This window comes from Erpetoichthys calabaricus, chromosome 5, assembly GCF_900747795.2.
Source record: "Erpetoichthys calabaricus chromosome 5, fErpCal1.3, whole genome shotgun sequence".
In the NCBI taxonomy this organism is placed as follows: Eukaryota; Metazoa; Chordata; class Cladistia; order Polypteriformes; family Polypteridae; genus Erpetoichthys; species Erpetoichthys calabaricus.
In genome coordinates, this window is record NC_041398.2 from 240,784,161 (window position 1) to 240,807,939 (window position 23,779).

The 23,779-nt window shown below is 37.2% G+C and overlaps 1 protein-coding gene across 3 annotated transcripts in view; it reads left to right on the plus strand.

Moving 5' to 3' along the window:
- The window catches only part of lrba (LPS responsive beige-like anchor protein), an 830,448-nt gene that overhangs the window by 53,308 nt on the left and 753,361 nt on the right, over positions 1-23,779 (plus strand). For all 3 annotated transcript variants that reach the window (XM_051928096.1, XM_051928098.1, XM_051928097.1), the window contains exon 2: positions 11,032-11,263. In XM_051928096.1, coding sequence (XP_051784056.1) covers positions 11,032-11,263 — 232 coding nt within the window. The remainder of the gene's footprint in view (positions 1-11,031; positions 11,264-23,779) is intronic.

The window sequence follows — 23,779 nt, forward strand, 5'->3', positions numbered from 1 at the left end:
TTCTCCAACACAGCTCATTGATGCCACTGAAAGTTCATCTACAATCTCATTAAACATATGCTTCAATCTACTTCTTGGCTGGTCCTTTCAGGAACATTTGGCAGGTAGTGCCACATAACACTGTCCAGCTGCCTCTGGGCCACACAATTCATGCAGCTCCAGCAACACCATCTCTTTGGCCTCTACTATAATAATCTTATATCTATAAACCTTTTTCTGATTCTATACATATCAATTTTTTGTCAAATCAAGAGACAATATTTGATACTTAGACATTTTATGTAAATAATTGAAGAGACTGTTGCAAAATGCTACATATTTTAAGAAATGTAGGTAATGAAGGACTTTTTTAATCGGCCACCCTATACAAGTAATTAATAATAAATTCTTCAAATATATTTACACAGTCATGTTCAGGACACACATGTAAAAATGTATTGCTAATACTTACAATTTCAAAATATCTGAGTGAGAATGAGATGCTGTATATTCCACTGAACAAATTTTTAATAGCTAGTATGTGGAACATTAAAACAATGAACTGGAATAGAAATATGTGATCGTTCTTAGACAAAAGCAAAAAGCAACATTGCTCCAGTAAAATAATAAAACTGAATTCAGAGTTGTCGGTATTGATGCAGACACACATAACCAATGAAACCAACATGTAAGTTTAATGTTCAGTGCTTATTTGCAGTGCCATGCAGTAAATAATAATACACCAATAATACTTCATGTTACAAAGCAATCATGAAGCACATCACGGATTCTATTCCGTCACATTCTGCCAGAAAACAGATGCATCGAATACCGTGTTTTGCAAAAAACACACTCTTCACATTTATTAAAAAAAAAAAAACGCATTTATTTGAACTTAGAAGGTAATGAAACATTTCCAAGTTAATACAATTCTTGAAAAATATGTGCTGTAGTTTTTATATAGTGAAACTCATTATTTTTCCAGTTTGAATTAAGTCATCTTAGCATTTACTGTTTCGTGTACCCATTCAAAATACAGTATGTGACCTAGAAAAAGCAAAAATTGGCACATCTGCACCTGCTGCTTTTAAATGAAATTCATCACATAGCCTATTAAATGGGGTGTACCTTGGATCGAGTAGAGTGTCCACGCTGAATGTCTTCTAAGCAGGAGTATGTTGAGGCGGAATGCATAAAACAATTTTACGCCCTGCTGTCCTAGCATCTGCAGCACTTCACTGTGCAAATATGCCTTCTGCAACTGTCAATCGGAGTATATGAGCAACAAAGGAAAAACTTGGGACTCCAGTGTCATCAATGCCTTTTATCATATTTTTGCCATTGTTGGGGACCACAACAGGCACATAACTTTTCAGAATGGCCAAATTCTCAAGTGTTTACTGAAATGCATCTGCTATTGCATGGCCTGTAATGGGAGCCTTGAAACTGCTTTGCCTACAGCATAACCTGGTGGAGAGCGTAATTCTGTACAGTTAAGGTGATGATAGACATTGGAATTGAATTACCTCAATCTCACACTGTAAAAATGAGAGAAGTCCAACCTTTAACTGAAGTAAATATATTCTAGGGGAAAAAAAATCCTCATCAAGAAATAATTTTTAACAAAACTTCAGTGCCACAGTACAATATTTTTTGAAAACAATATTCAAAGTGTACAAAAAAATCATTAAGCAACAAAGTCAACTTTATTTTGTGCATTGTAGCTAAATTCGTGGACTTTCCAAGTGATCTCTGTACTGGCATTTACATTTAAATGTATTCTGCCATAGCAGAAATATTTTAATGAGATACCAATTTTGCTTCTAGTGATTTTTGTGATACACGCTATTTATACATTAAAACCTTTGACATCTCAGTGACCCAGTTAGTCATGTACCAGAGGCATAGTTAGATAATTTTTCCTTTGTCCATTTCAGATCGTCCAATTAATTTAATCATCTTCATTGTCATTCTTAATACTGTATGATAATATAAACACATGCTAAATTATTCAGAACATCCATCCCTCAATTCTGCTAGCTGTTTCTCTCAGACATCATAACTAGGACTGGATTTATAAAGATGGCTGAGCTGGTAAGCAAGCATTCATTCTGAAATAACTTCAAAATTGGCAGTGTAAAGATGGTTTGATCATTTAGTATTTTAAGGTAGTTTGTTTGCGTGAAGATACAAATAATATCCCTTCTTCAAAATTTCAAACTTGCTTTGATATTTTTTATTCTAAATGAAAATACGTATACATTATATATTTATGGATGGAGGGCACTGTACGAGATAGGGACTGTAGGTTTGTACTTAAGTATGTATGTAAGTCGGAACAGGTACATTATTTTAATAAATGCTATTGTTGACCGACTGTAACCAAGTGCTCTGCCAATGAATGATGGAGTTTCACCTCTCTCTGACCTTTTTATTATTTCTGCTTTATTTTCGATGGTGATGGTTTTTCTGTTCTTTACTGTATCACCAGCACTTGCATCATTTGTGTTTCAGAGACATTCTTGAAGGGTGAAGACAAAAGGTTAAGATGAGCTCTTATGCACAGCACTGTACACGTTATCACAGCAGGAAGGCACCCGTCAACACGTCTGATGTGCTGACAAGAGACAACTTCCAGCTATGTGCGTAACAGTACAAGCAGGCTTGCTATTGAGAATGAATGGGGGTGGCGAGGGGCGGTTCATGACCAGCCCACCTCACAGTCACCTCCACTACAGTATGCTGCTTGCAGTGTCCGCTCACCGAGAACGAACACGGTGTGGCCAAAGGCGTGTAGTGAATCGCCCAACCCCAATTCAACAGGCAGCTATCTGAGGCACACTACAGTGCTACCCACGTCGCCCCGTTCAGCCACAACCGGGTCACCGCTTGCAGCATTACCAGCCGTGTGTGCTGGGCAGGCAGTGAAAAGCCCCCCTCCGCTCCTTCCAGCCTGTGCCCAGTCAGGAGCAGTAGCTGCGGTGGTGTAGTGGGTGGGCAGCGAACCATTGTCCTGCACACGAGTGATAGCTGTGGCCCCGGTGACTATGGACCATGGGTCACTGCTTGTTGGTGGGAGCCACCCGAGGAACACTACACTGCGCGAGCAGCGAAATCAGCCACCTCCAGCCACCGCTTGCAGCATCCCCGGGCCGAAGATGACGGAGCGGCAGTTACTGAGGCGCATGCGTCGCAGCTGTGTCCTCGTTCATAAGTCGCAGGTCAGATGTCCGTAACCTGGGGACTACCTGTATGAGACCTTCACAACAAATTTTCTGAACATAATAAAAGTGTCTCAGAAATTATGTATGATTATAATGTAAAGCAACTTGGTAATTGAGGGTACAGTCCAATGTTGTTAATTCATTATTCTTATGTAAATTTGGTTATAGGCAAAAAGATGTACTTGCAGAGATTCCTGCTTGTAAAAAAAAAAAAACACACTTTTTTCCCCATGTGTTACTTAAGATATGTGTACTTTGTTTGAGTGTATATTATAACCAACAAATAATAATTCTGTTGTTTTGGCACTGAAATTCTATGTCCCTGGAGTACTTCATTTTCTAGGACTTAGTATTCAGCAGAAGACAAAGTTCAAATGTATTCTTGAGAATGACTTCTTGCAGTCTGGTAATATTTACTTGATTCCTTAATAAGGCTGTTTAGTTCTAGTGTGGTTATAACACCATTAAAAAGATAATTGAAATATATTGAGACTACACCCAAGTAGACTCTGCCACTTCCATTTCCTTGTTATCTTCATTTGCATATGATCTTGTAATTTGATTTTTTTTTTTGGGATATACAATGGCCACTGATTAAACTCATTGTAAAATCTTCCTTGTATTTCTCCATATTTGTTAACATTTGCCAGCACCCTTCTGCATTTTAAAGCAATGGAGCCTCGGTGTTTAGAATCTAGAGCTAAAATTTTATCTCTGCTCTGCTTCAGTTTATTTATTAATTGTATCGTTTATCATATCTCTTTTAGATAAAACAATCTGAAAATGTATATGTATTGTATTTTTATAAAAAAATATAATGGTGCAGATGTCTGCATCAGCTGGGAAAGGCAGGAAGGAGAAGAACTCCAGCGCTGTGTCAGCAATAGGTAGCACTGTGAGGTGGCGTTCCATTATTCAAATGTGCTGCTGAACTTTTAAAAAGGAAAGTGTGACAGTGTTATACAATTAACTATTTTAGTGTGGCGAAAGGGAGCATTCCTCCTAAGGATAGGAAACTTCTTAAAATAGCAATAAAGTGAGCACCATTCCCATTAGTCAGCACTGGCAAGCACAGTGCAGTGCAACAATATCTTAAATAGAAAATATACTGTACCCTGTTTTCAAGATACTTAAGATCTTGCATAAGCTGCTACTTTTATAAACATATTTTGTTTTTTCGAGGAAGTGTTGGAATTTATAGGACGAAAAAAGGCTAATATGGTCCCCAAATGAAACAGTATTGCCCTGTAAAACAGAAGGCATGGGCCAAAAAATGTTCCCAAAATCAAGCATGTTAGTATTAGTTTAAATTGGATTACTTTCACTCTTGCATTGAAACTTTCACATTGCAGTCATTTGCAAAAACATATGCGGTTACAAGTGTCTGAACAACATCATTTATTTTTATAACAAATTTTCATATATGGAGTGTAGCTCAAAATGCTTTACAAGATGTCAAAGAAATCATTACAAGAAAATAAAAACAAATTAAGTTAGGCAAGGAACTAGGGGGCTCCGCCCCCTGCTCGCTTCGCTCGCCAACCCCTGGTGTTGGGAAATGACAAAGAGCGTGATGTATGAATGAGATATAGAATAGTGTGAAGGTGTAGATGATGCAAATTGAAAGCAAAAATAAAGTGTGTGGCACAGTGTAAAGGGTTATTGGAAAATTTCTTTGTACACGCCTTTTAAGTGTAAAAGGTAATTTCAGGTCAGAGCTTGTAAGGTCAATGAAGATGGTCATTGTCGTGATCAGAGTCAACTTTGTCAGAGCTTAGAAAGAGTTGTGTCTCTCCAGGAAGTAATGCAATGACTTGGTTATTTATGCTTTCTACATTAATTGTTTGGACATAATATAGCGCGTTGTGTTAAAAGGGGCATTTGGTCTAATGAGATTGCTGTTCCAAATATCTCTGTAAGTAAGTCGTCGCAGATAAAGGCTTGAGGAATTGTACTAATATCTGGGTGAAGTCTATCTGTATTGGTGAGTGTACCATCTCCCAGATGTAATAACCAATTGTTATGATCTGGATCTGGACATCGCATGTTTTGTACTAACTGTATCTTTTGAAAGCAATGTCAATTGTCTGCGTATTTTAAGGTGAACTGAACAATAGCTGAGCGCATGGCATGTGGAAGAATAGCTAAGCACTGTCTAAAATCTCCTCCTAATAAAAGTACCTTTCCTCCAAAGGGAATATTATTATTCATCAACGTTTGTAGAAGTGTATGAATGGTGTTGAGTAAGTGACTGGATGCCATTGTACATTCATCAATAATTAACAGTTTTGCAAGACGGATGTCATGTGCAGTGCCACTGTTCATGTTCATAGTGGATACCGATTTGTAGGATGCAATGCAGTTCATAAAGTTTTCACTTTCAGGTACATCGTTAGTTAGAAGGTTCTGTAGATATTCAGGATATGAATGTAAAGGAGGCAGTCTAATTTGACCCTTTTGACAACAACGTGTAAATTCATTACTTGTATTGTCAGTTGTTTCTTCAGGGAAGAATGACAATGATTGCAAATGACATTCATTAATCCCAATGAATTTTCCTGAATAGTGGACTCATTCTTGAACGCGTTGTCAGCTAACTGGCGCAAGTGTTTAGCAGGTGTCTGTCGTTGATGTCCGTGACGTGTATCTTTTGCTTGTGCCGTTTGAGAGGCGCGTTGTTGTATGTGTAGTATTTGGTACGTGTTGTTTTTGAGCTGTAATCGATTTCCCCATGCTGTGTGAGAAGCCCGTTGTAGTCTACTGTGTGCATTGTTTGTATTGAGTGTTGCTCGTTTTTGTATGTCGGTCAGTTGAGCTTTCTCTTTTTGGAGACTTGCCTGCTTGTTTTTCGGCATTCCAGTTGTGCGGTGTAGACGTCTGCGTTTATTTATTTTGTCCCTCCGCTGCTGTTTCTGTATGTCTGAGACGGGAGGTGTTTCGTTTTGAATCCGTGCCTGTTTCGATGCAGCACTTTGAGACATGTGCTGTATGCGTGTACGTTCATTGTGTCTGTCCATATGCGCGCGTTTCTGTTAATGTGTTAGTTGAGCTTTGCGTTTTTGGAGCCGAGACATTTTTTCTTCCGGAGGTTCAGAAGTGCATTGTATGCGCCGCCGTGTATTTTGTTTTTTCATGCGGGTTCGTGTGTTTGGTCCCGTTATCCGAGCCGTATCGTTTTGTACCTGTGATCGTGTATTCATGACTTGTTTGTTCTTCAGCGTGAGAAATATGGATAAGTAATAAGGAGGATCGCACTCACTGTTAATATGGAGCCTTTTCTGCAGTTGAACGGTTAATAGTGCTTCAGTGTAAGGAGATCCATCTATGCTGCATAGTGTGAAGGTGTTGAGATGACGTATGTTTAATATGGACGGTTCCTTCAGAAATGGGGTTTTGGGTGTAACTTCTTATTGATGTTAGTGTGTTTGTGGGTCTGAATCGTTGTTTTTGTGAACGTTTCGTGTGCAATGTCCGTAGTCTGTCCCGTTTCGTGTCTAATGGGCTTTGTGTGGTGGTTACGGCTTCTTTTTTTTGGTGTGCTAGGAGCTTGTTGAATTCTCCTCTTTGTGTGCGTCCCGTTTCGTGTGCAATGGGATTCGTGCGGCGCTGTGTGCTTTGCCGGAGTCTGGGGGGGGGGGGGGATGTTGCTTGGAGTTGGGTGTGGGATTTGTGGGGCACGAGCGGCTTCTTTTTTTTGTGTGCTAGTTTCGTGTGCAATGGGTTTCGTGCGGCGCTGTGTGCGTCGCCGGCATTTGACTCTTTTTTTCTGTGCTAACTCCTTTTTTCTGTGGTCGCGGCGCCTCATTTCTTGGGGCGCCTGCGCAGTACGTCTTTTGCTTCCACGGCCCATGGCCGGATGTCCCTGCGTCCATCCGGTTTAACATTCTCGGTTAGTAATGTGGATAATAATGAAAATAGTAACAAAAAATAAATTGATATAAGCATAATCAAACTGAAGTCAGTTTGTCAAAGGTACTAAATGTTTTTTTTATTAAAAAAGGAGCAAAATTAAACATGAATTCACTAAAAAAAATCCAAGTCATTTTCATGAATTTTTGTATTTAGTGCAAGAATATACATAAGCTTGTTTTTAGCCTGCAGCTTAGCAATGTTTTGTTGAATTCCTTCTAAAGTTCATTTTAAACAAGGATATCGCGTGTAGCCCACGTTTTCGACCCCTGCTGTGAACTTCTACATGAGAGCATGAGGACAACCATTAACAAGGAAATTAAGGAAGCTAAAAGTCAGTCAGAGTGGGTGGAATATAGCAGATATGGCAAAAGATGACCCAAAGAGATTCTTTCAGTATTTTAGTAACAGTCAATCAGGAGGTAAAGTGCATCAGGAATAGTAAAGGGGAATTAAAATATACATATAGTAAAAAAGCAGACATGCTAAAGTTGCATTTTTGTAAAGTCTTCACATGTAGGTAAGTGGATAACCTCCCAGGTTAAAATGGACTACTAAGGTGGTATGGAGTGATTTAGAAATTAGGGAGGGAGAGAGAGAGAGAGAGAGAGAGAGAGCGAGCTAGCTTATAGGCTACATAGAAACATATATATTATTTATTCCTGACTGCTTAAGGAAGTTAGTGAGTACAGACATATACCCTTTATGCATACAGTATTTTTAGGAAGTCTCTGTGCACTGGGGAAGTTATGAAGGATTGGAAAATGGCAAATAATATCCTTTTATATGAAAAGGGTGATCCAAGTAGCTCTAGGCCTGTAAGCGTAATGTGCATCACAGGTAATTAAATGGAAGGAACTATTAAGGAAAGGATTGAGCAACACATGGCAAGAAGAGGAGTTTTACTGAACAGTCAGAATGGGTTCAGATGAGGGAGGTCAAGTTTTACTAACATGCTAGAATTCTATGAGGAAGCAACAAAATGGTATGGCCCGTGTGGTACATACATAGTTTTTTATCTTGGCTTTCAGGAAGCATTTCATAAGGTGCCACATGAGAGGTTGGGCTTCAAATTAAAAGAAGTGGGAGTTCAAGGTGTACTGTGTAGATGGGTGCCAAATTAGGTCAGACACAGGAAGCAGAGGGTTATCAGAAATGGCTGATGTTAATAGTTGTGTCCCACAAGGGCCACAGCTATTTTTAGTACACTATATATAAATGATTTGGATTGGAATATAAAATAACAAGCGGTTAAGTTTGTAGATGATACCAGGATAGATTGATTGGGAGATAATCTAGAATCCACTGAATCATTACAGAGGGACTTGGACAGCATACAGGCTTAGGGAGATTTGTGGCAGATGAGATTTAATGTAATCTGATCTGAATATACAATGGCAGGTCTGAAATTTGAAAGTCCACCTTATGAGAAAGATTTAGGAGTTGTAGTGGACTCGGCATTATCAACTTCCAGACAGTGTTCATAAGTCATTAAGAAGGCCAAACGAAATCTTAAGTTCACATGCGGAAGCTTTATAACATGCTTACTAGATCTCACCTGGAGTACTGTGTTTAGGTTTGGTCTCCAGGCTACAAAAAAGACATAGCAGCACTAGGAAAAGTCCAGAGGAGAAGGGACTAGGCTGATTCCAGGGCTACAGGGGATGACTTATGAGGATTTATAAAAGAGCTGAGCCATTTCATTTTAAGCAAAATGAGATTCAGAAGTGACTGAAGTGTTTTGAAGTTATGAAGGGAATAGTATAGTGAATCAAGACTACTTTAAAATGAGCTTGTCCAGAACATGGGGACACAGTTGGAAACTCGTTAAGGGTGAATTTCACACATTTATTTGGAAGTTTTTCTTCAGTCAGAGAACCATAGACTAAGTTACCAAGTAGTGTTGTAGACTTTAGAACTTTAGGGACCCTCAAAACTAGACTTGATGTTATTTTGGAACTGTTAAGCGGAAAAGAATTGGTGAGCTTTTTTGGGCTAAATGACCTGTTGTCATGTAAATTTTTCTGATGTTTTAATGAACAGCTAATTGGATTAGTGAATTAAGCAGCTGCATATTCCGGTCAAGAAAGTAAGCAATGATAAAAATGAACAAATTTAGATTAATTATAAAACATTATTTTGTTAAAGTATTTGAATATTCTGGCAGCAAGCAAAAGAAACTGCTTACAAAATGAAAAATTATGGTACAGTTGCGAATTAAAAATGAAAATTTCTGGGAATTACTGAATTTTTGTGGGATGCTCACAATCCTGAATATCATGTTGCATTACTGTCTTTTAATCAGCTGTACCTGTCCATTATAATCTTGTTAGTATATGTCACTTCTTATACTAAATCTGGAGTCCTCAAATGCAGTCCTGGGTGGCAGTAGCTTCAGGTTTTTGTTGCTTAAGCAACATTTTTTCTTCTTCATTTTAGTTGTCTCACTTGTTAAGATTTCTAAACCCCTAATTGCTACGTTTAGTCTTTAGCAGATTCATTCACAGTTTTCATTTGTTCTTGTTCTCATAACCAAGTTATGGTGAGATGCAAGGGACAAAGGATCCAGCAGTTCACGATCTAACTTGGTGGTCCTCAAGTAAAGACCAGAGGCCTACTGTGGCTTCAGGTATTTCATTTCGACCAATGTCTTTTTTTTATTGGCCTTCTGCCTTAATTAAGTGAGCTGTAATTTCCCAGTTTCTATTTTTGTTGTCACTTCATAAATTAAAAAACTAGGCTTGTACTTTTGCTGAATTTTTATTGGGATGTATCAAGCATTTATATATGTTATTTGCAGATATTTTTTTTATTTTAGTTTATAAGATTTTAATTATCAGCATCACAATTTTTGCTCCTGACTACTGTGTGTGCTAATCATGAAGTATCTGAAGTAATGAAATTTTTGGAAAAAATTGAAAGAGAAAAATATGAAGGACTGACCGTTACAAATCTTCTCTGCTGTACAAATTGTTTAGGTGATACATAAAAAGATATCTACAAAAGAAAGTATGATTTAATTACATAATAAAGCACTAGCAAGTCAAAAAAAGTTAAATTGGGTTGAACCAATAACCTGTAGCAATGGTATGTGTGTTTGGATTATGCAGGGAATGTTTTGCAGTAAAGATATTGTATGATATTATTGTAGTGTATTGTGACACTTTCAGGGTATTTGGTGCTGTCCATGTTGTATGTGCCCTGATTCATCACACAGTGTAATAACCTAAGACAGAAGTCTGGGACCAATAAAAGAAAAAAAAAATCGACACTTTAAGAAACCTTTAATTTGTGCATATTACATGATGTTTCTCACTTGGTTCACCATTGTGTTTTGAGTTGTTACATGTAATTTGTTATGTTCTAGCTGTATTGTACATATGATCACTGTGTAGCTTGCTAGGCCTTTAATTGCAGTTTGATTTACAAAGATAAACTGCATTGAATAGTACTGTATATCATCCATGTACATGAATTTTCCCCTGGTTTATGAAAATCAAAAACAGGAAATTTCTTTAAATCTACACCATTACTTTGATTTCATGCCACTTTCCAAAAAATGGTCCTGAAATATATTATTCATAAAAACCTTAAGTACATTTGTTACTGATAATTTTCATCTGCAACTCCATCAGCAGTATGTTAGTTTTCTGGAACGGGTTGGCAGAAGAACAAAAAGCTTTAGTGCAATAAGTTATTTTATATAGTCATATCTTTATGTTCAGACTTTTTTAAAACAATTCCAACATCTTTATTTTTAAAGTTGGAAAAATTCAAATTTAAAATTTCAAAATTAAGCACTTTTTTAATGGTGATGTACATCTATTAGCTTAATGTGTTTAGTTAAGTTTTATATGCATACTTTGCTTTCAGCTGCTTGATCACTATCTCTAATTACTCTTTTTTGTTTTGTTTTAAGCTTGTTGGCGGGCAGTTTGATCTAGAAATGAATTTCATCATTCAAGAGACAGAAAGTATCTCTTGTATGGTAGAGCTGTTGGATAAGTGTGAAAAGAACTGTCAAGCTGAATTGTGGAGCATCTTTACTGCCATTCTGAAGAAAAGCATTCGCAATCTTCAAGCCTGCACAGATACAGGTCTCATTGAGCAAGTTCTGAAAAGGATTGACAAAGTTGACAGTATGATTGCAGGTATAATTTATAATTTTTAATAAATTTTACCATATTTGCATGTCAGCTATTTAAATACTGATAATCTGTATTTTGTAATAGCATTTCTTAATAACAGTTCTTGGTATTGAATTAGTTTGGTAAAAATCAGTGTTATTTGCAAGTGAATATGGATTTTTCAGGAACATCCATTCTCCAATATGTGTAAGGCACTGCTGTGTGAATTATTTTTGTTATGCCTGTGTAAGACACTTAAAACTGACACATCAAAAATTACTTAAATTTAGGTCTTCTGTACAGCACAGATGAGCCATGTTAAATTGTATTTAAGGTCTCGTGCTAATTTGTGTGTAGATATTGTTTATATTCACTCTGTGGAATATCTTAAAGGGACTACATTTTTAAGAATATTACTTATCTTCTGTGTCTGTTGACTGCCTTGGTGTTCGTATGTTGATGTCTCAATGCTCTGCATATATTCCTGAAATCCTGCATCTTGAGTAAAATACAATTTATTTTAATATAGCTCAAAAAAACAGCAGAAGTTCCACAATAGCCCTGTTTTTCGCACAGTTCCAGGAAGTTTCTTTTAGTGGCAACAAATCGGGCAGCTCCTAAGCCGTTTCTAGCAGTACATTTTTAGTACTTGGAAAGCACAATAATTGTTGAATTAGAATTGCTTATTTCTGAATCTTGTTTCTGAATCTCCAAGACCAATCAAAAAAAGCTTCCTGTGATTTGGTTTGGTCTCTCAGTTAATACCATCTTATTCTGTGATTAATTCTATTATTGCTATTCACAGTATTCTAGGTTTTGAATTTTTCTTTTAGCTTTTAGTCAAAACTTTATTCTGTTGTGCGTGGAACAACAGACCACACTTCCTGCCTCCAGACATCCTCATGACCTCTTTTTTTGGATTAATGTAGTACACTACTTTTTCCATATAAATGATATCCAGATAATTATCGCTCAGAAAATAGATTAATTTATATGTTTCAAAATATTATACACCCTAGTTCAGATCATGTGCCTATCCTTTTCTCCTTTATGTACTGAAGCTTTGATTTTGAAACTGTAATTAAATTTATATTTGTCAATGCTTATTGTAGCCTTGAATTTTTTATTTTGCCACGTTTACAATAGCAACAATCAAGTAGATTTTGATTGTTTCACTGCAGTAATACCTGAAACGTGATTTCAGTGTGAAAACTGAGAGAATAAATCGGTGTCCTTTCACTGCCATAACACAATTATTTTATATGCGGTTCACTATGATTTGTACTTTATAATTTGTATGTGACAAGTAAAATGTATATACTGTTGTTCAAGACTTTTGGGGGGGAAAAAAATAGATCAGCGAGTTTCCAAGTGTTATTAATTGTATGCTAACACTGTGAATGCGTTTTGGGATCAGCTGACTTGATTTTTCACGAAATCAAATCCTTTGCTTATATACTGTAGTTTTTAAATATTCCAATTCTTTAGTAACACCAAGAAATGGTGTAAATAAAGCCACTTCCCTTAATAATAAAGCTTGAACCTATAAAAAGGACATATTCCAATTAAGAGCTCTTTAATAGTATTCTTGAAGAATATAAGTCAATGTGATAATGTTTTTCAGCCATATTAAGTGTAATAGAACTTCAGATAGCCTGGTGCATCTTCGTTGACTCTTTATAAAATTTGATTCAGGATATTACATATGGTAGAAGATATATTTTCACTAATGCCTTTGGTCCTAAGTGGTTAAATAAGTGGATGATCTTTCTTGCTGCCATTTACCCCGTGACAACTTTTCGAAAGTAAGTTTGCCCCCACATTGTTTTGTTTAGTAATTTGAATTTATACTTTGATCATAGTAGAGCGATCAACAAACGGGAAATTTCAAAATTCTGTATTTAACATTTTTATTTTAGGTGCAAATGACAATAACCATAATGTAATAATGTTATTTTACCTATTTAAAAACAAACAAACAAAAAAAAAAACTGATGAGCAGATACCAGTATACCAGAACGAAACGCACTGAGCCAATCAGTGAGACAATTGTTGGTTTTCACCTATGATTTTGGGTTTTCTTGGTGCACTAGTTGAAAGAGCAAGTCTCATGTCGTCATTGGGAACTAATTGAGATATTTGCGACTTCAGCTTTTTTTTATGCAAATTTACACCCGAGTAGAAGAATTTTTCCACCGGGGAATATTTACTCCCAGTTGGGAACTCCTACCCTAGCCAGAGATGGACTTTCACAATCCATATTACATATACAATGGAAGTGAACAATTTATTTTGCAGAGGGCATTTTCGCACAGTATTTAGCACAGAATTAGCAACATTTGCCAAAGTTATTGGTATTGCCATTCAGAGGTTTGTTTGTGGGTTTTTTTTTTTTTACTTTCCTGTTGATAAATGTATCATTAACATTTTAAGCATTAGACATAATAGACAGGGGTTGAAATGGGTAATAGTAATCGAATAGATTCAACAAAAACTACGATGTTGCATACAGTAACCAAAGAACTACAGTGTCAAATTAAAATGACAGCCCATAAACCCAACAGCCCTTTTGGTTTTTCTCTGCAAATAGACCATTTTCAAGAGGTTAACTAAATAGCAATGCCTTATTTCACCCTAAACTATGAAAACGCTTCTCTGACCTATCTCTGTTATAATAACAAACCAGCAGTAGGGTGAAAAGCCATGTTGTTTTTACTCCGGTAAACCTAAGGGCATCCATTCCATTCTGTTAAGTAGAAGTCTTTAATTGACTGTCACATCTAGTTTCAAGAGGCAGAATAAACAGCAAAGTAATATTTTATTTCATCTTTAGCACAGGAATAATTTTATCTGCACAGGTACAGTTAGGTTTATCATAATAATAAATGTGCAATAGGGTAAAGAATTTTGTGTTGGTCTACCCTATTTAGAATAAACATTCCTGGCCAGGGTGTGTCCAAAAATCCGTGAACTTGGCCACATGGGAAGCAAAAACGTGGCGCTTGGAACTGTTCAGTAAATGCAATAGCTCTGTAGTAATACATGCCTTTGACAGTTCCTTAAGAAAAAAGGTTTATTTGAACCTCTGGTAAAAACATATTGAGATATTAACTGCCAAATTGCTAAATTAGAAAGTTTACTTTATTTATGATATTTAACAGAATCTCCTTAACCTTATCAACATTATCTTCTTTATCTATTAGAAAATGCATTTAGTGTGGACAACTGGAGCGTTTTCCACCAAGTCCAAATATTGCAACTTCCGAGGACTTCATTAAAAGACAAATGATTGGTTTGTTGATGCACAATCCTGTGCTTAATTTTATAGACCTTGATAATAAATTGGTTAAGCTAGCATTAAATTGATTTTCCATGTAATGGTTATACTTTAAATTGGTTTACTATTTATTTTCAGATGGATCTTTAATTTCTTTACTACACGCAGCTTTTGACCTGCTGGGGTTAGTACTACTGAATGAATTGCTATTTCCTTTAGTATGATAGAAACTGGTCACCTGGTAGAGTATTCGCTTAAAAGAACCCCAGTTACACTGGATAAAGTGGTTTAATGTATTAAATAACTTACTCTTGATATCGATTCCAGTTTGGCTATGAAATCTAATGATGACATTTCTATATGGAGGCTAAAGAGGGAGTTTTATGAAGCTGATTTTTTTTTCTTTCCCCCAAGGCAGTCTCTTTGTGGCGTGGGTGGTTAGCTTCCTCAACTTGTGCTTAAATCAATTAACATTTAATGAAAAGTAAATTAATCTGAAGCTACAATATGTTTAATGTTCTTTTGCAGGAAAAACTAAATGGATGTTATAGTAATAAATCAATATTTAAGTAATATCTACAAGCATTCTTAAAAAGTGCTGTTTATGCTGCATCCATAATGCTTAAGAAAAATTTAAATCCTTAAGTGCAAATGAAATGTCCACTCCCCTTTCCATGTTACAACCCATGTTTACACTGAGTTCTTAGGTTGTGTGTTTCTTCATCTGTAGGTTGATGTTTGATTAGGCATGCATGTCACTTCAAAGTGCCAACTTTATCAATGCAGTGACTGTATACAGTGTAATGCAGATATTAATTTTTTTTATGACAATCTGAATTTAAAAAAATCTTGCAGCTTAATGCCTATGTTCTTCTCATTTTGCTATGTTGAGTTACTAGGGAAATTATTGGTGAATAACGGGCTGGCAAGTTACTCACAAAGATGATACACTGCCGGATTGCTGGAGTTAATTCATAAATATATTATTGAAATTTGTGATCCTACACTCGTAAAATAAATGCAAATAGTTAAAAGTTAAGGAGCTGTTGAAGCTTATCTACATTACTAAACGAAGGTTGTATATATGCATGGATGGCAGACGCCAGAAGCAAGCCGTGCCAAAAGCGCACGCGCACAGCGCCCCAGAGTCAAACCCAGCGGCTTCCCAGAGTCAGTAGGTGGAGCCCAAACAACACAACACAACCTGTAAACTAAACTTGAGGTAAAGCATGCACGGCAGGTTGTATACATGCACGGATGCCAGAGGCCAGAAGCAAGCCATGCACAATACAACCGCCATCCGAACACGAACGCGCACACCACCGTATATACAACCTTCGTTTAGTAATGTAGATGTCCAAGCCCGGATCCGCTGCCATGGTCACTTCAGCACGTGAATCCGCCGCTGTCACAATCAGGGAACTAGGTGGCGCCAAAACCGCACGGGCACAGTGCCTCAGCGGCCCAGAGTCAAACCCAGAGGCTTCCCAGAGTCAGTAGGTGGTGCCCAAACAGCACAACCTGTAAACTAAACTTGAGGTAAAGCGTGCATGCCAACAAGTTGCCATGGTGACATATTTAAACTTGAGGTAGTGGTGACTACTGACTGTGCCAGCAGTCAGTGTTCTCCACCCCACAGTGCCAGCAGCTACTCCACTCCACAGTGCCAACAGTCAGTGTGCCTCAACAGTGCCAGCAGTCAGTGTGCTCTAATCCACTGTGCCAGCATTCAGTTATGGCAGCTGTCAGTGTGGCTTATTTGAATCCATTAAGGTAATTCAGTGTTAAAAGTAAGTTCAATTATGATTCCTAACAGCAAGCGACTTCTAGCTAACGACACAGCCATAGAAAAACAAAAACGAGACCGCATGGATAAAAACAATGAATGAAGGTGCCTACAACATGCTTCTGAAACACCAGAACCAAAGGAGTCACGGCTCCAAAAAGAAACAGCTTTAGTACAAATATATTTATTTAATTAAATGAAAACTTTCCCAGGACGCTCCCACCCTTCATGATTTTTCATCCCTCCATAGATCGGAGGGAACAGAAAGTGATTGCCATCACTTTCACAACCTCTCTCTTTCTGAGGACTGGTTTTGAGGTGGGCCATAGGGGCTTTTCATGCCTGTCTACCACCTCAGAGTCCTCAGAGATGCCGTCCAGCTTTGCAAGGAACTGAAAACAATTTTGACTCTTCCAGTTCTGTGGTTGATGCTCCCCGTTTTGTCACGTAGCTTTCTATGGTGATTGTGTTTTCCCCCTTTATATTCTTTAACCAAAATGTCTCAAATACCATACACCTACCACTCAGTGTTCAAAAGCTACTTCAGTTTAGTGCTTCCTCCCCACCTTCCCTTCTTTATCTATAACTTCAGGCAATTAGAGTGAAAAAGCACAGGAGAATGAGCTACACTTATTGAAATGTTTTATTATAACTAATGCCATTGAAGCAAATAGAATGTGGATTTGTAAACCAAGTTCATACATCCTGATAATAATAGATGTGTGGTTTTAGTTGGTGCAATAACTTATAGCTGCATTCAGTTCTTCCTAGTCAGCTCATCATCTGCAGGCCCAGGCAGTCTGCTTTCATCAGAATGTAACATGGATAGGGAGAGAGCATGACTTTCCAGGCCTGTCTCTTTATTGCCCATGTGTAGCTCCAGACACACACACACACACACACACACACACACATTCTTGGGTCATTGACCAATGGAGTAGCTCAGGCACAGCCCCCATACACCCTTCCAAAGTAATTTTGTTTGTTGTCGGCATTCCTCAAACAATGAAGAAAGGAAATGCAAGTCATTAAGCAATAAAACTAACCTTCTCTGTAACAGGTAGAAATAGAGATGCTCTTATCGATCGGCTGCCAATCTGAATTAGCTGATTTTTACTAAAAAAGTAATCCTTTATTCTTAATTATTGCATATTATGTATTTCCCAAGTCCAATCAAAACCTAATATCAAATAAAATAAACAATTCAAGGGTCACTTAAACACAAGCACTTCTTCATGATTAATCTGCTGCTTTTTAAACCTGCATTGTAAAACTAGGTACATGTACTTTGTTTTGCCCTCCAAGTAAAGAATACAGAAAATTGTATTGTAGTCCTCTAGTGTTAACAGAGATACCACATTGTAGTTCACTAGTAGTATTTGAGTGACTGTGCTGGGTGCTTTTATGTTACCATTAACCATCTTTGTGTGTTGTTTTGTTTTTATGTCATGTACAGTTAGGTCCATAAATATTTGGACAGAGAGAACTTTTTTCTAATTTTGGTTCTGTACATTACCACAATGAATTTTAAATGAAACAACTCCGATGCAGTTGAAGTGCAGAGTTTCAGCTTTAATTCAGTGGGGTGAACGATTGCATAAAAATGTGAGGCAATTAAAGCATTTTTTTAACACAATCCCTTCATTTCAGGGGCTCAAAAGTAATTGGACAATTGACTCAAAGCATGGGCAGGTGTGGGTAAGTCCGTCGTTCTGTCATTATCAATTAAGCAGATAAAAGTCCTGGAGTTGATTTGAGGTGTGGTGCTTGCATGTGGAAGATATTGCTGTGAACAGACAACAAAGGAGCTCTCCATGCAGGTGAAAGAAGTCATCCTTAAGCTGCAAAAACAGAAAAAACCCATCTGAGAAACTGCTACAATATTACGAGTGGCAAAATCTACAGTTTGGTACATCCTGAGAAAGAAAGCAAGCACTGGTGAACTGAGCAACGCAAAAAGACCTGGACCTCCATGGAAGACAACAGTGGTGGATGATCGCAGAATTATTTCCATGGTGAAGAGAAACCATTCACAATAGCCAACCAAGTGAACAACATTCTCCAGGGGGTAGGCGTATCGATATCCAAGTCTACCATAAAGAGAAGACTGCATGAAAGTAAATACAGAGGGTGCACTGCAAGGTGCAAGCCACTCGTAAGCCTCAAGAAGAGAGAGGCTAGATTGGAACATCTAAAAAAGCCAGCACAGTTCTGGAAAAACATTCTTTGGACAGATGAAACCAAGATCAACCTCTACCAGAATGATGGCAAGAAAAAAGTATGGAGAAGGCGTGGAACAGCTCATTATCCAAAGCATAGCACATCATCTGTAAAACACGGTGGAGGCAGTGTGATGGCTTGGGCATGCATGGCTGCCAGTGGCACTGGTACACTAGTGTTTATTGATGATGTGACACAGGACAGAAGCAGCCCAATGAATTCTGAGGTGTTCAAAGACCTACTTTCTGCTCAAATCCAGCTAAATGCAGTCAAATTGATTGGGCGGCGTTTCATGATACAGATGGACAATGACCCAAAACATACAGCCAAAACAACCCAGGAGTTTATTAAAGCAAAGAAGTGGAAAATTCTTGAATGGCAGTCAGTAACCTGATCTTAACCCAATTGAGCAGGCATTTCACTTGTTGAAGACTAAACTTCAGACAGAAAGGCCCACAAACAAACAGCAACTGAAAGCCGCTGCAGTAAAGGCCTGGCAGAGCATTAAAATGGAGGAAACCCAGCATCTGGTGATGTCCATGAGTTCAAGACTTCAGGCTGTCATTGCCAGCAAAGGGTTTTCAACCAAGTATTAGAAATGAACATTTTATTTCCAGTTATTTAATTTGTCCAATTACTTTTGAGCCCCTGAAATGAAGGGATTGTGTTCAAAAAATGCTTTAGTTGCCTCACATTTTTATGCAATCGTTTTGTTCACCCCACTGAATTAAAGCTGAAAGTCTGCACTTCAACTGCATCGGAGTTGTTTCATTTAAAATTCATTGTGGTAATGTACAGAACAAAAATTAGAAAAAAGTTGTCTCTGTCCAAATATTTATGGACCTAACTAGATATGTAGTATAATGAAATTCTTTTTTTATACTTTTCTGAATTATAACGTACCAACAAGGGCACACACAAACAAAATAAGAATACAGTACATGCAAGATATACAATTACATACAATATACATATATGGGCAAGTACATTTTTATTTTTATGTAGTCATTCAAACCGTCTTCCTTTGTTTTCTCAGGCACAGAGATAATTTGCTTTCCTTGTGAAGCAGGCAGATACCACAGATTCTGTCAGCAGAAGATGTCTTTAAAGACGTCAGCTAATTCATAGCCGCAGGTTTTTAAAACACTCCCTGAAATTCCATCCATTCCATTTGTCTTATGAACATACAACTTGTGCATTGTCAGATCTGCCAACTGTATTTTATACTTCCTGAAACTTTCACTCTTCTGGATGAAACTGAATATTGAATAATATGTCATTCAATCAAACAGAGGGCATTTCATTTACTTTGCAGTCCATCCAACTTATTTTCCAAAATAGACAATGTTCTGAGATGTTGATTTATGAAAAAAAATATTAAGTTATCTGCAAACTTCATATGGTTGCATCACCTAAATTTCTGATTGTCTCACTTTCATGAATGTCTGCTCAATCTGTTTGAGGCTGTTGTGACATTTTGCCTTTTCTTCCCCAGACAATATTTTTGATCTACTTATATGAAATTGGGAACAGTAAATTCCTGCTGCTTTTTCTAGGTCATGACCTTGGAAATTACTGGATGGAGTTTTGCTATATATTTGACTCTGACTTTGTTCTCATATACTCTTTGACCTGGCAGTTTACTGGTAAAATGTACTGGCAAATTTCAGGTACACATAAAAGAAATTGAGTAGGAAACCAAACAAAAAAAACAACCTTTGCAAATGCTTTGGTAGCCTTTTCCAGCTTTATGCATCCCTGCTGTTCATCTAAGGTTCTCTGATATTTCTTTTGATCTGGGCAGGGTTCACTTGAACAAATCTTTCTTAACAAGAGCAGACTCTGTCAGCAACCAAACGTTTCATGCTTTTTTCTTTTCTTTCTTTCTTCAGTCTCATCACTTTGACTGGGCAAGCAGACTGTGTTGGTCATAGACTTTCCAATGTTTAAACTATGTGTTCATCATTGACAAGAAGTAGTTTGTAATCAGACCACTTGGTTATGAGTGATCTGCTATAGATGCTCGAAAACCTAACTTTTTAATATATGGACTATGAGAAGTCGATAAAGATGTTTCCTCAGAGGTTTTTTGCAACAAATTCCTGGAGCATGAATGAAAGTGTTCAGTGTTTCTTGGTACATATTTAACACTCTTTCTGAACTTAAAATGATTATCTAAAGTAGTTCCACAGTTGTCCTCTGGTTTTCTTAATTTGTGTTCATTGCTCCTGGAAGTCTTTATCTTGCACGTGCTTGGTTGTTTCTGAAAATTGCAGGATTTACAAAATTAGTAGTGTCATATTCGAAAAGTATTGTGTTACTTTGCCCTTTTAAATATGAAAATCCTTGAAATTGGCTACAATGTTTAGAAATGCAACATGTTTCTGTTAATTTTTAGAAGTGAACTTAATTCATGATGATAAAGCAACCCCAACCACACCTGAAACCTGTGACCTTTTTAGTTCAGGCGGTCCTTCAACCACAAATCAAAGCAACCCAAAGCACTAATTAAGCTTATATAATTTACTTCCAAGTTGGTGCTGACAGCTAAATGATATGGGACAGCACTTGTTCTTCGCCATATTGGTGCAGGGTGTGGTGTCACAAAATGTGGGTATGTCACAAGTTCACATACAGTGTATTTTTTAATTTACTTTCTTCACTGTCTGTGTTAAACTTTCAGTCCAAAAAGTCCTTCTATTATGAACTACATTTGTAAGAATTTATTTTTTTCCCCATAGCTTTAAATGCGTAGCTCCTTTTTGTTGTTCATCTTTTTATTCACATTAGATGCACTTTTTTTTACTTTGTTTATTGTATTTAAATACTAACATGTAACCCCTAAGCAGAACAGACACATTCGCAAGGGACACTGAATGCTAAAGGGCCACGGCTACTTCTGTCTTATCCATTTGTGTACTTGTGTTTTGGTTACACGTAGCTCAAATAGGTCACAGCATACTTGAAGTTATGCTTTCATTTGATTTTAAAAGAATCTGCTATATAAAAAAAACTAAGGTCTGTGTATCTAGTTCCTCAGATTGGTCAGTTTGGCTTTGGTGTGATTGGTCCATGTGGATGTGGTAATGCAATGAAAGAAGAGATGTGAGTGTGAAACACACGAGGAGCAGTAAAGTCATAGGAGGCACACTGAGAGCGTCATTTTCAATGACAAAGTGCAAAATCAGAAAGGAGCCTATAAAGGCGCCTCAAAAAATAATGGCAGAGACTGAGAAGCAGGCTTTATGGAAACACGCTCAAGAGAGGGCCCTGTGGTGAAGATATTCACATACACAGACACATGAAAATACAGAAGAAAGGTGCTGACACTTAGGGCAAAAGATAGCAAATATTTTTATTGTATTAGCTGTCTTTGAGAGGTACTGTGGCTAGTTGTACATAAAAGGTAGCATAGCACACCTCAAAACAACATTACACAGTAAGAAGCAGTTAACTGGTATCTACCAAAAATGTATTTCTGAGTAACCTAAAGATTTTTTTGTTTGATAGAGCGATAGAAACTTCTGAAAGCAGTTTGTCTTTGTATACCAAATTCTTAATTCACTTGTGTATGATGGTTCCTGTTGATTTGTGGCATCATGTCTGTTTTTATTTTTTGACTTTTTAATTCTTGTACTGGTTTTTAATTGTGGAATTAAAAAAATTATTGGGTGAGACAGAATGTTGTTACACGTGCGTACACTCTCGCCCATATCTTTCATTGCCAGTCAATTCTCCAGGCATCTAATATAAGTCTTCATAAGTAGTTTTCAGTTTTACTACATTTTGGAAACTCTTGCTTTATCCATCCATCCATTGTCCAACCCGCTGAATTCAAACACAGGGTCACGGGTGTGTGCTGGAGCCAATCCCAGCCAACACAGGGCACAAGGCAGGAACCAAACCTGGGCAGGGTGCCAACCCACCGCAGGACACACACAAACACACCCACACACCAAGCACACACTAGGGCCAATTTAGAATCGCCAATCCAACTAAACCTGCATGTCTTTGGACTGTGGGAGGAAACCGTAGCGCCTGGAGGAAACATGCAAACTCCACGCAGGGAGGACCCGGGAAGCGAACCCAGGTCTCCCAACTGCGAGGAAACAGCGCTACCACTGCGCCACTGTGCCGCCCACACTCTTGCTTTACTTATTTCAAATAAATACATATTGTATTTACTTCTTTTATTTGTTGTTACGCCACTTTGATTACCGAGGATGTTGCTGTGCATTGTTGTACAGTTAAGTCTGGAGATTTCCAAGTCTATATTTTGAAAGATGTGTGCTGCACTTCCATTTGCAAATTCATTTGTCTCTCGTTCTACAGATTGTGAGCATTAGTTCTCATGTCATTGATTGGTTAATTTATGTTTTCACTTAGGGTTTTTCAAACTCATTTTGCTATGTGAATGATTTGCAGAGTGTCAGAAAAATAAGTCAAAATGTGTCACTTTCTACTGGTTGGATGGAGTAGGTATTTTTTTTTCTTTTGGTTGAAATATGCCATATTAACTTAATTTGTTTTGGTTGTCAGATGAAAATCAGCAGTATGTATATTTTGTAATCTGAAAATGTTATTAAGGCAAATTCTGCAATTATTGGAAACCTGGAATTTGAAGTGTAAGATCACACAGAGTAAATCAATGAACCCTTTCAGTGTACAGTGTCATAGCTAAAGGTTTTTTGGCTTTAAAGTGTGATTTTTTTTTTTCTCTCCTTATGCATGCACAGTATAACAGTATCAGCATGAAATTGTAATATGTGTGCTTTCATATAACTAGTTCTTTTGTATTTCATATGCTTTATGTAATCGTTAACTGCATGAATTTTGGTTCAGTCTTTTTATACAGTTTACATAGTTTTTTGTAAGACACATGCACAGTTTATGGTAAATATTTTATGTTGGCTTTTCGGAATACCTTAAATATATGGACTGATGCAACTAAAACTGTATTGTGTAATAACACTTTGCAAAGTTTTGTTTTCTTTTTTAATATTTTATGTGCTAGTCTGACTTTTATGTTTTTTTAATTTACATTAAATATGTATTTTCATTTATTTGTTTGCAAGTCTGTCTTATTTCTTTGCCTTAGTGCTATAAATTTGTAACAAGACTGAATTAGGCTTTTTTTTTTCTTGCTTCTTGTATATTCTAAAGGCAGTGGAAGAAGTGTGAATTAAGCAAATCTTGGATAATAATTCACAGCTTCTTCAGATCTATAAACAAAAGGTAGTCTAGTATGCGTTAATTG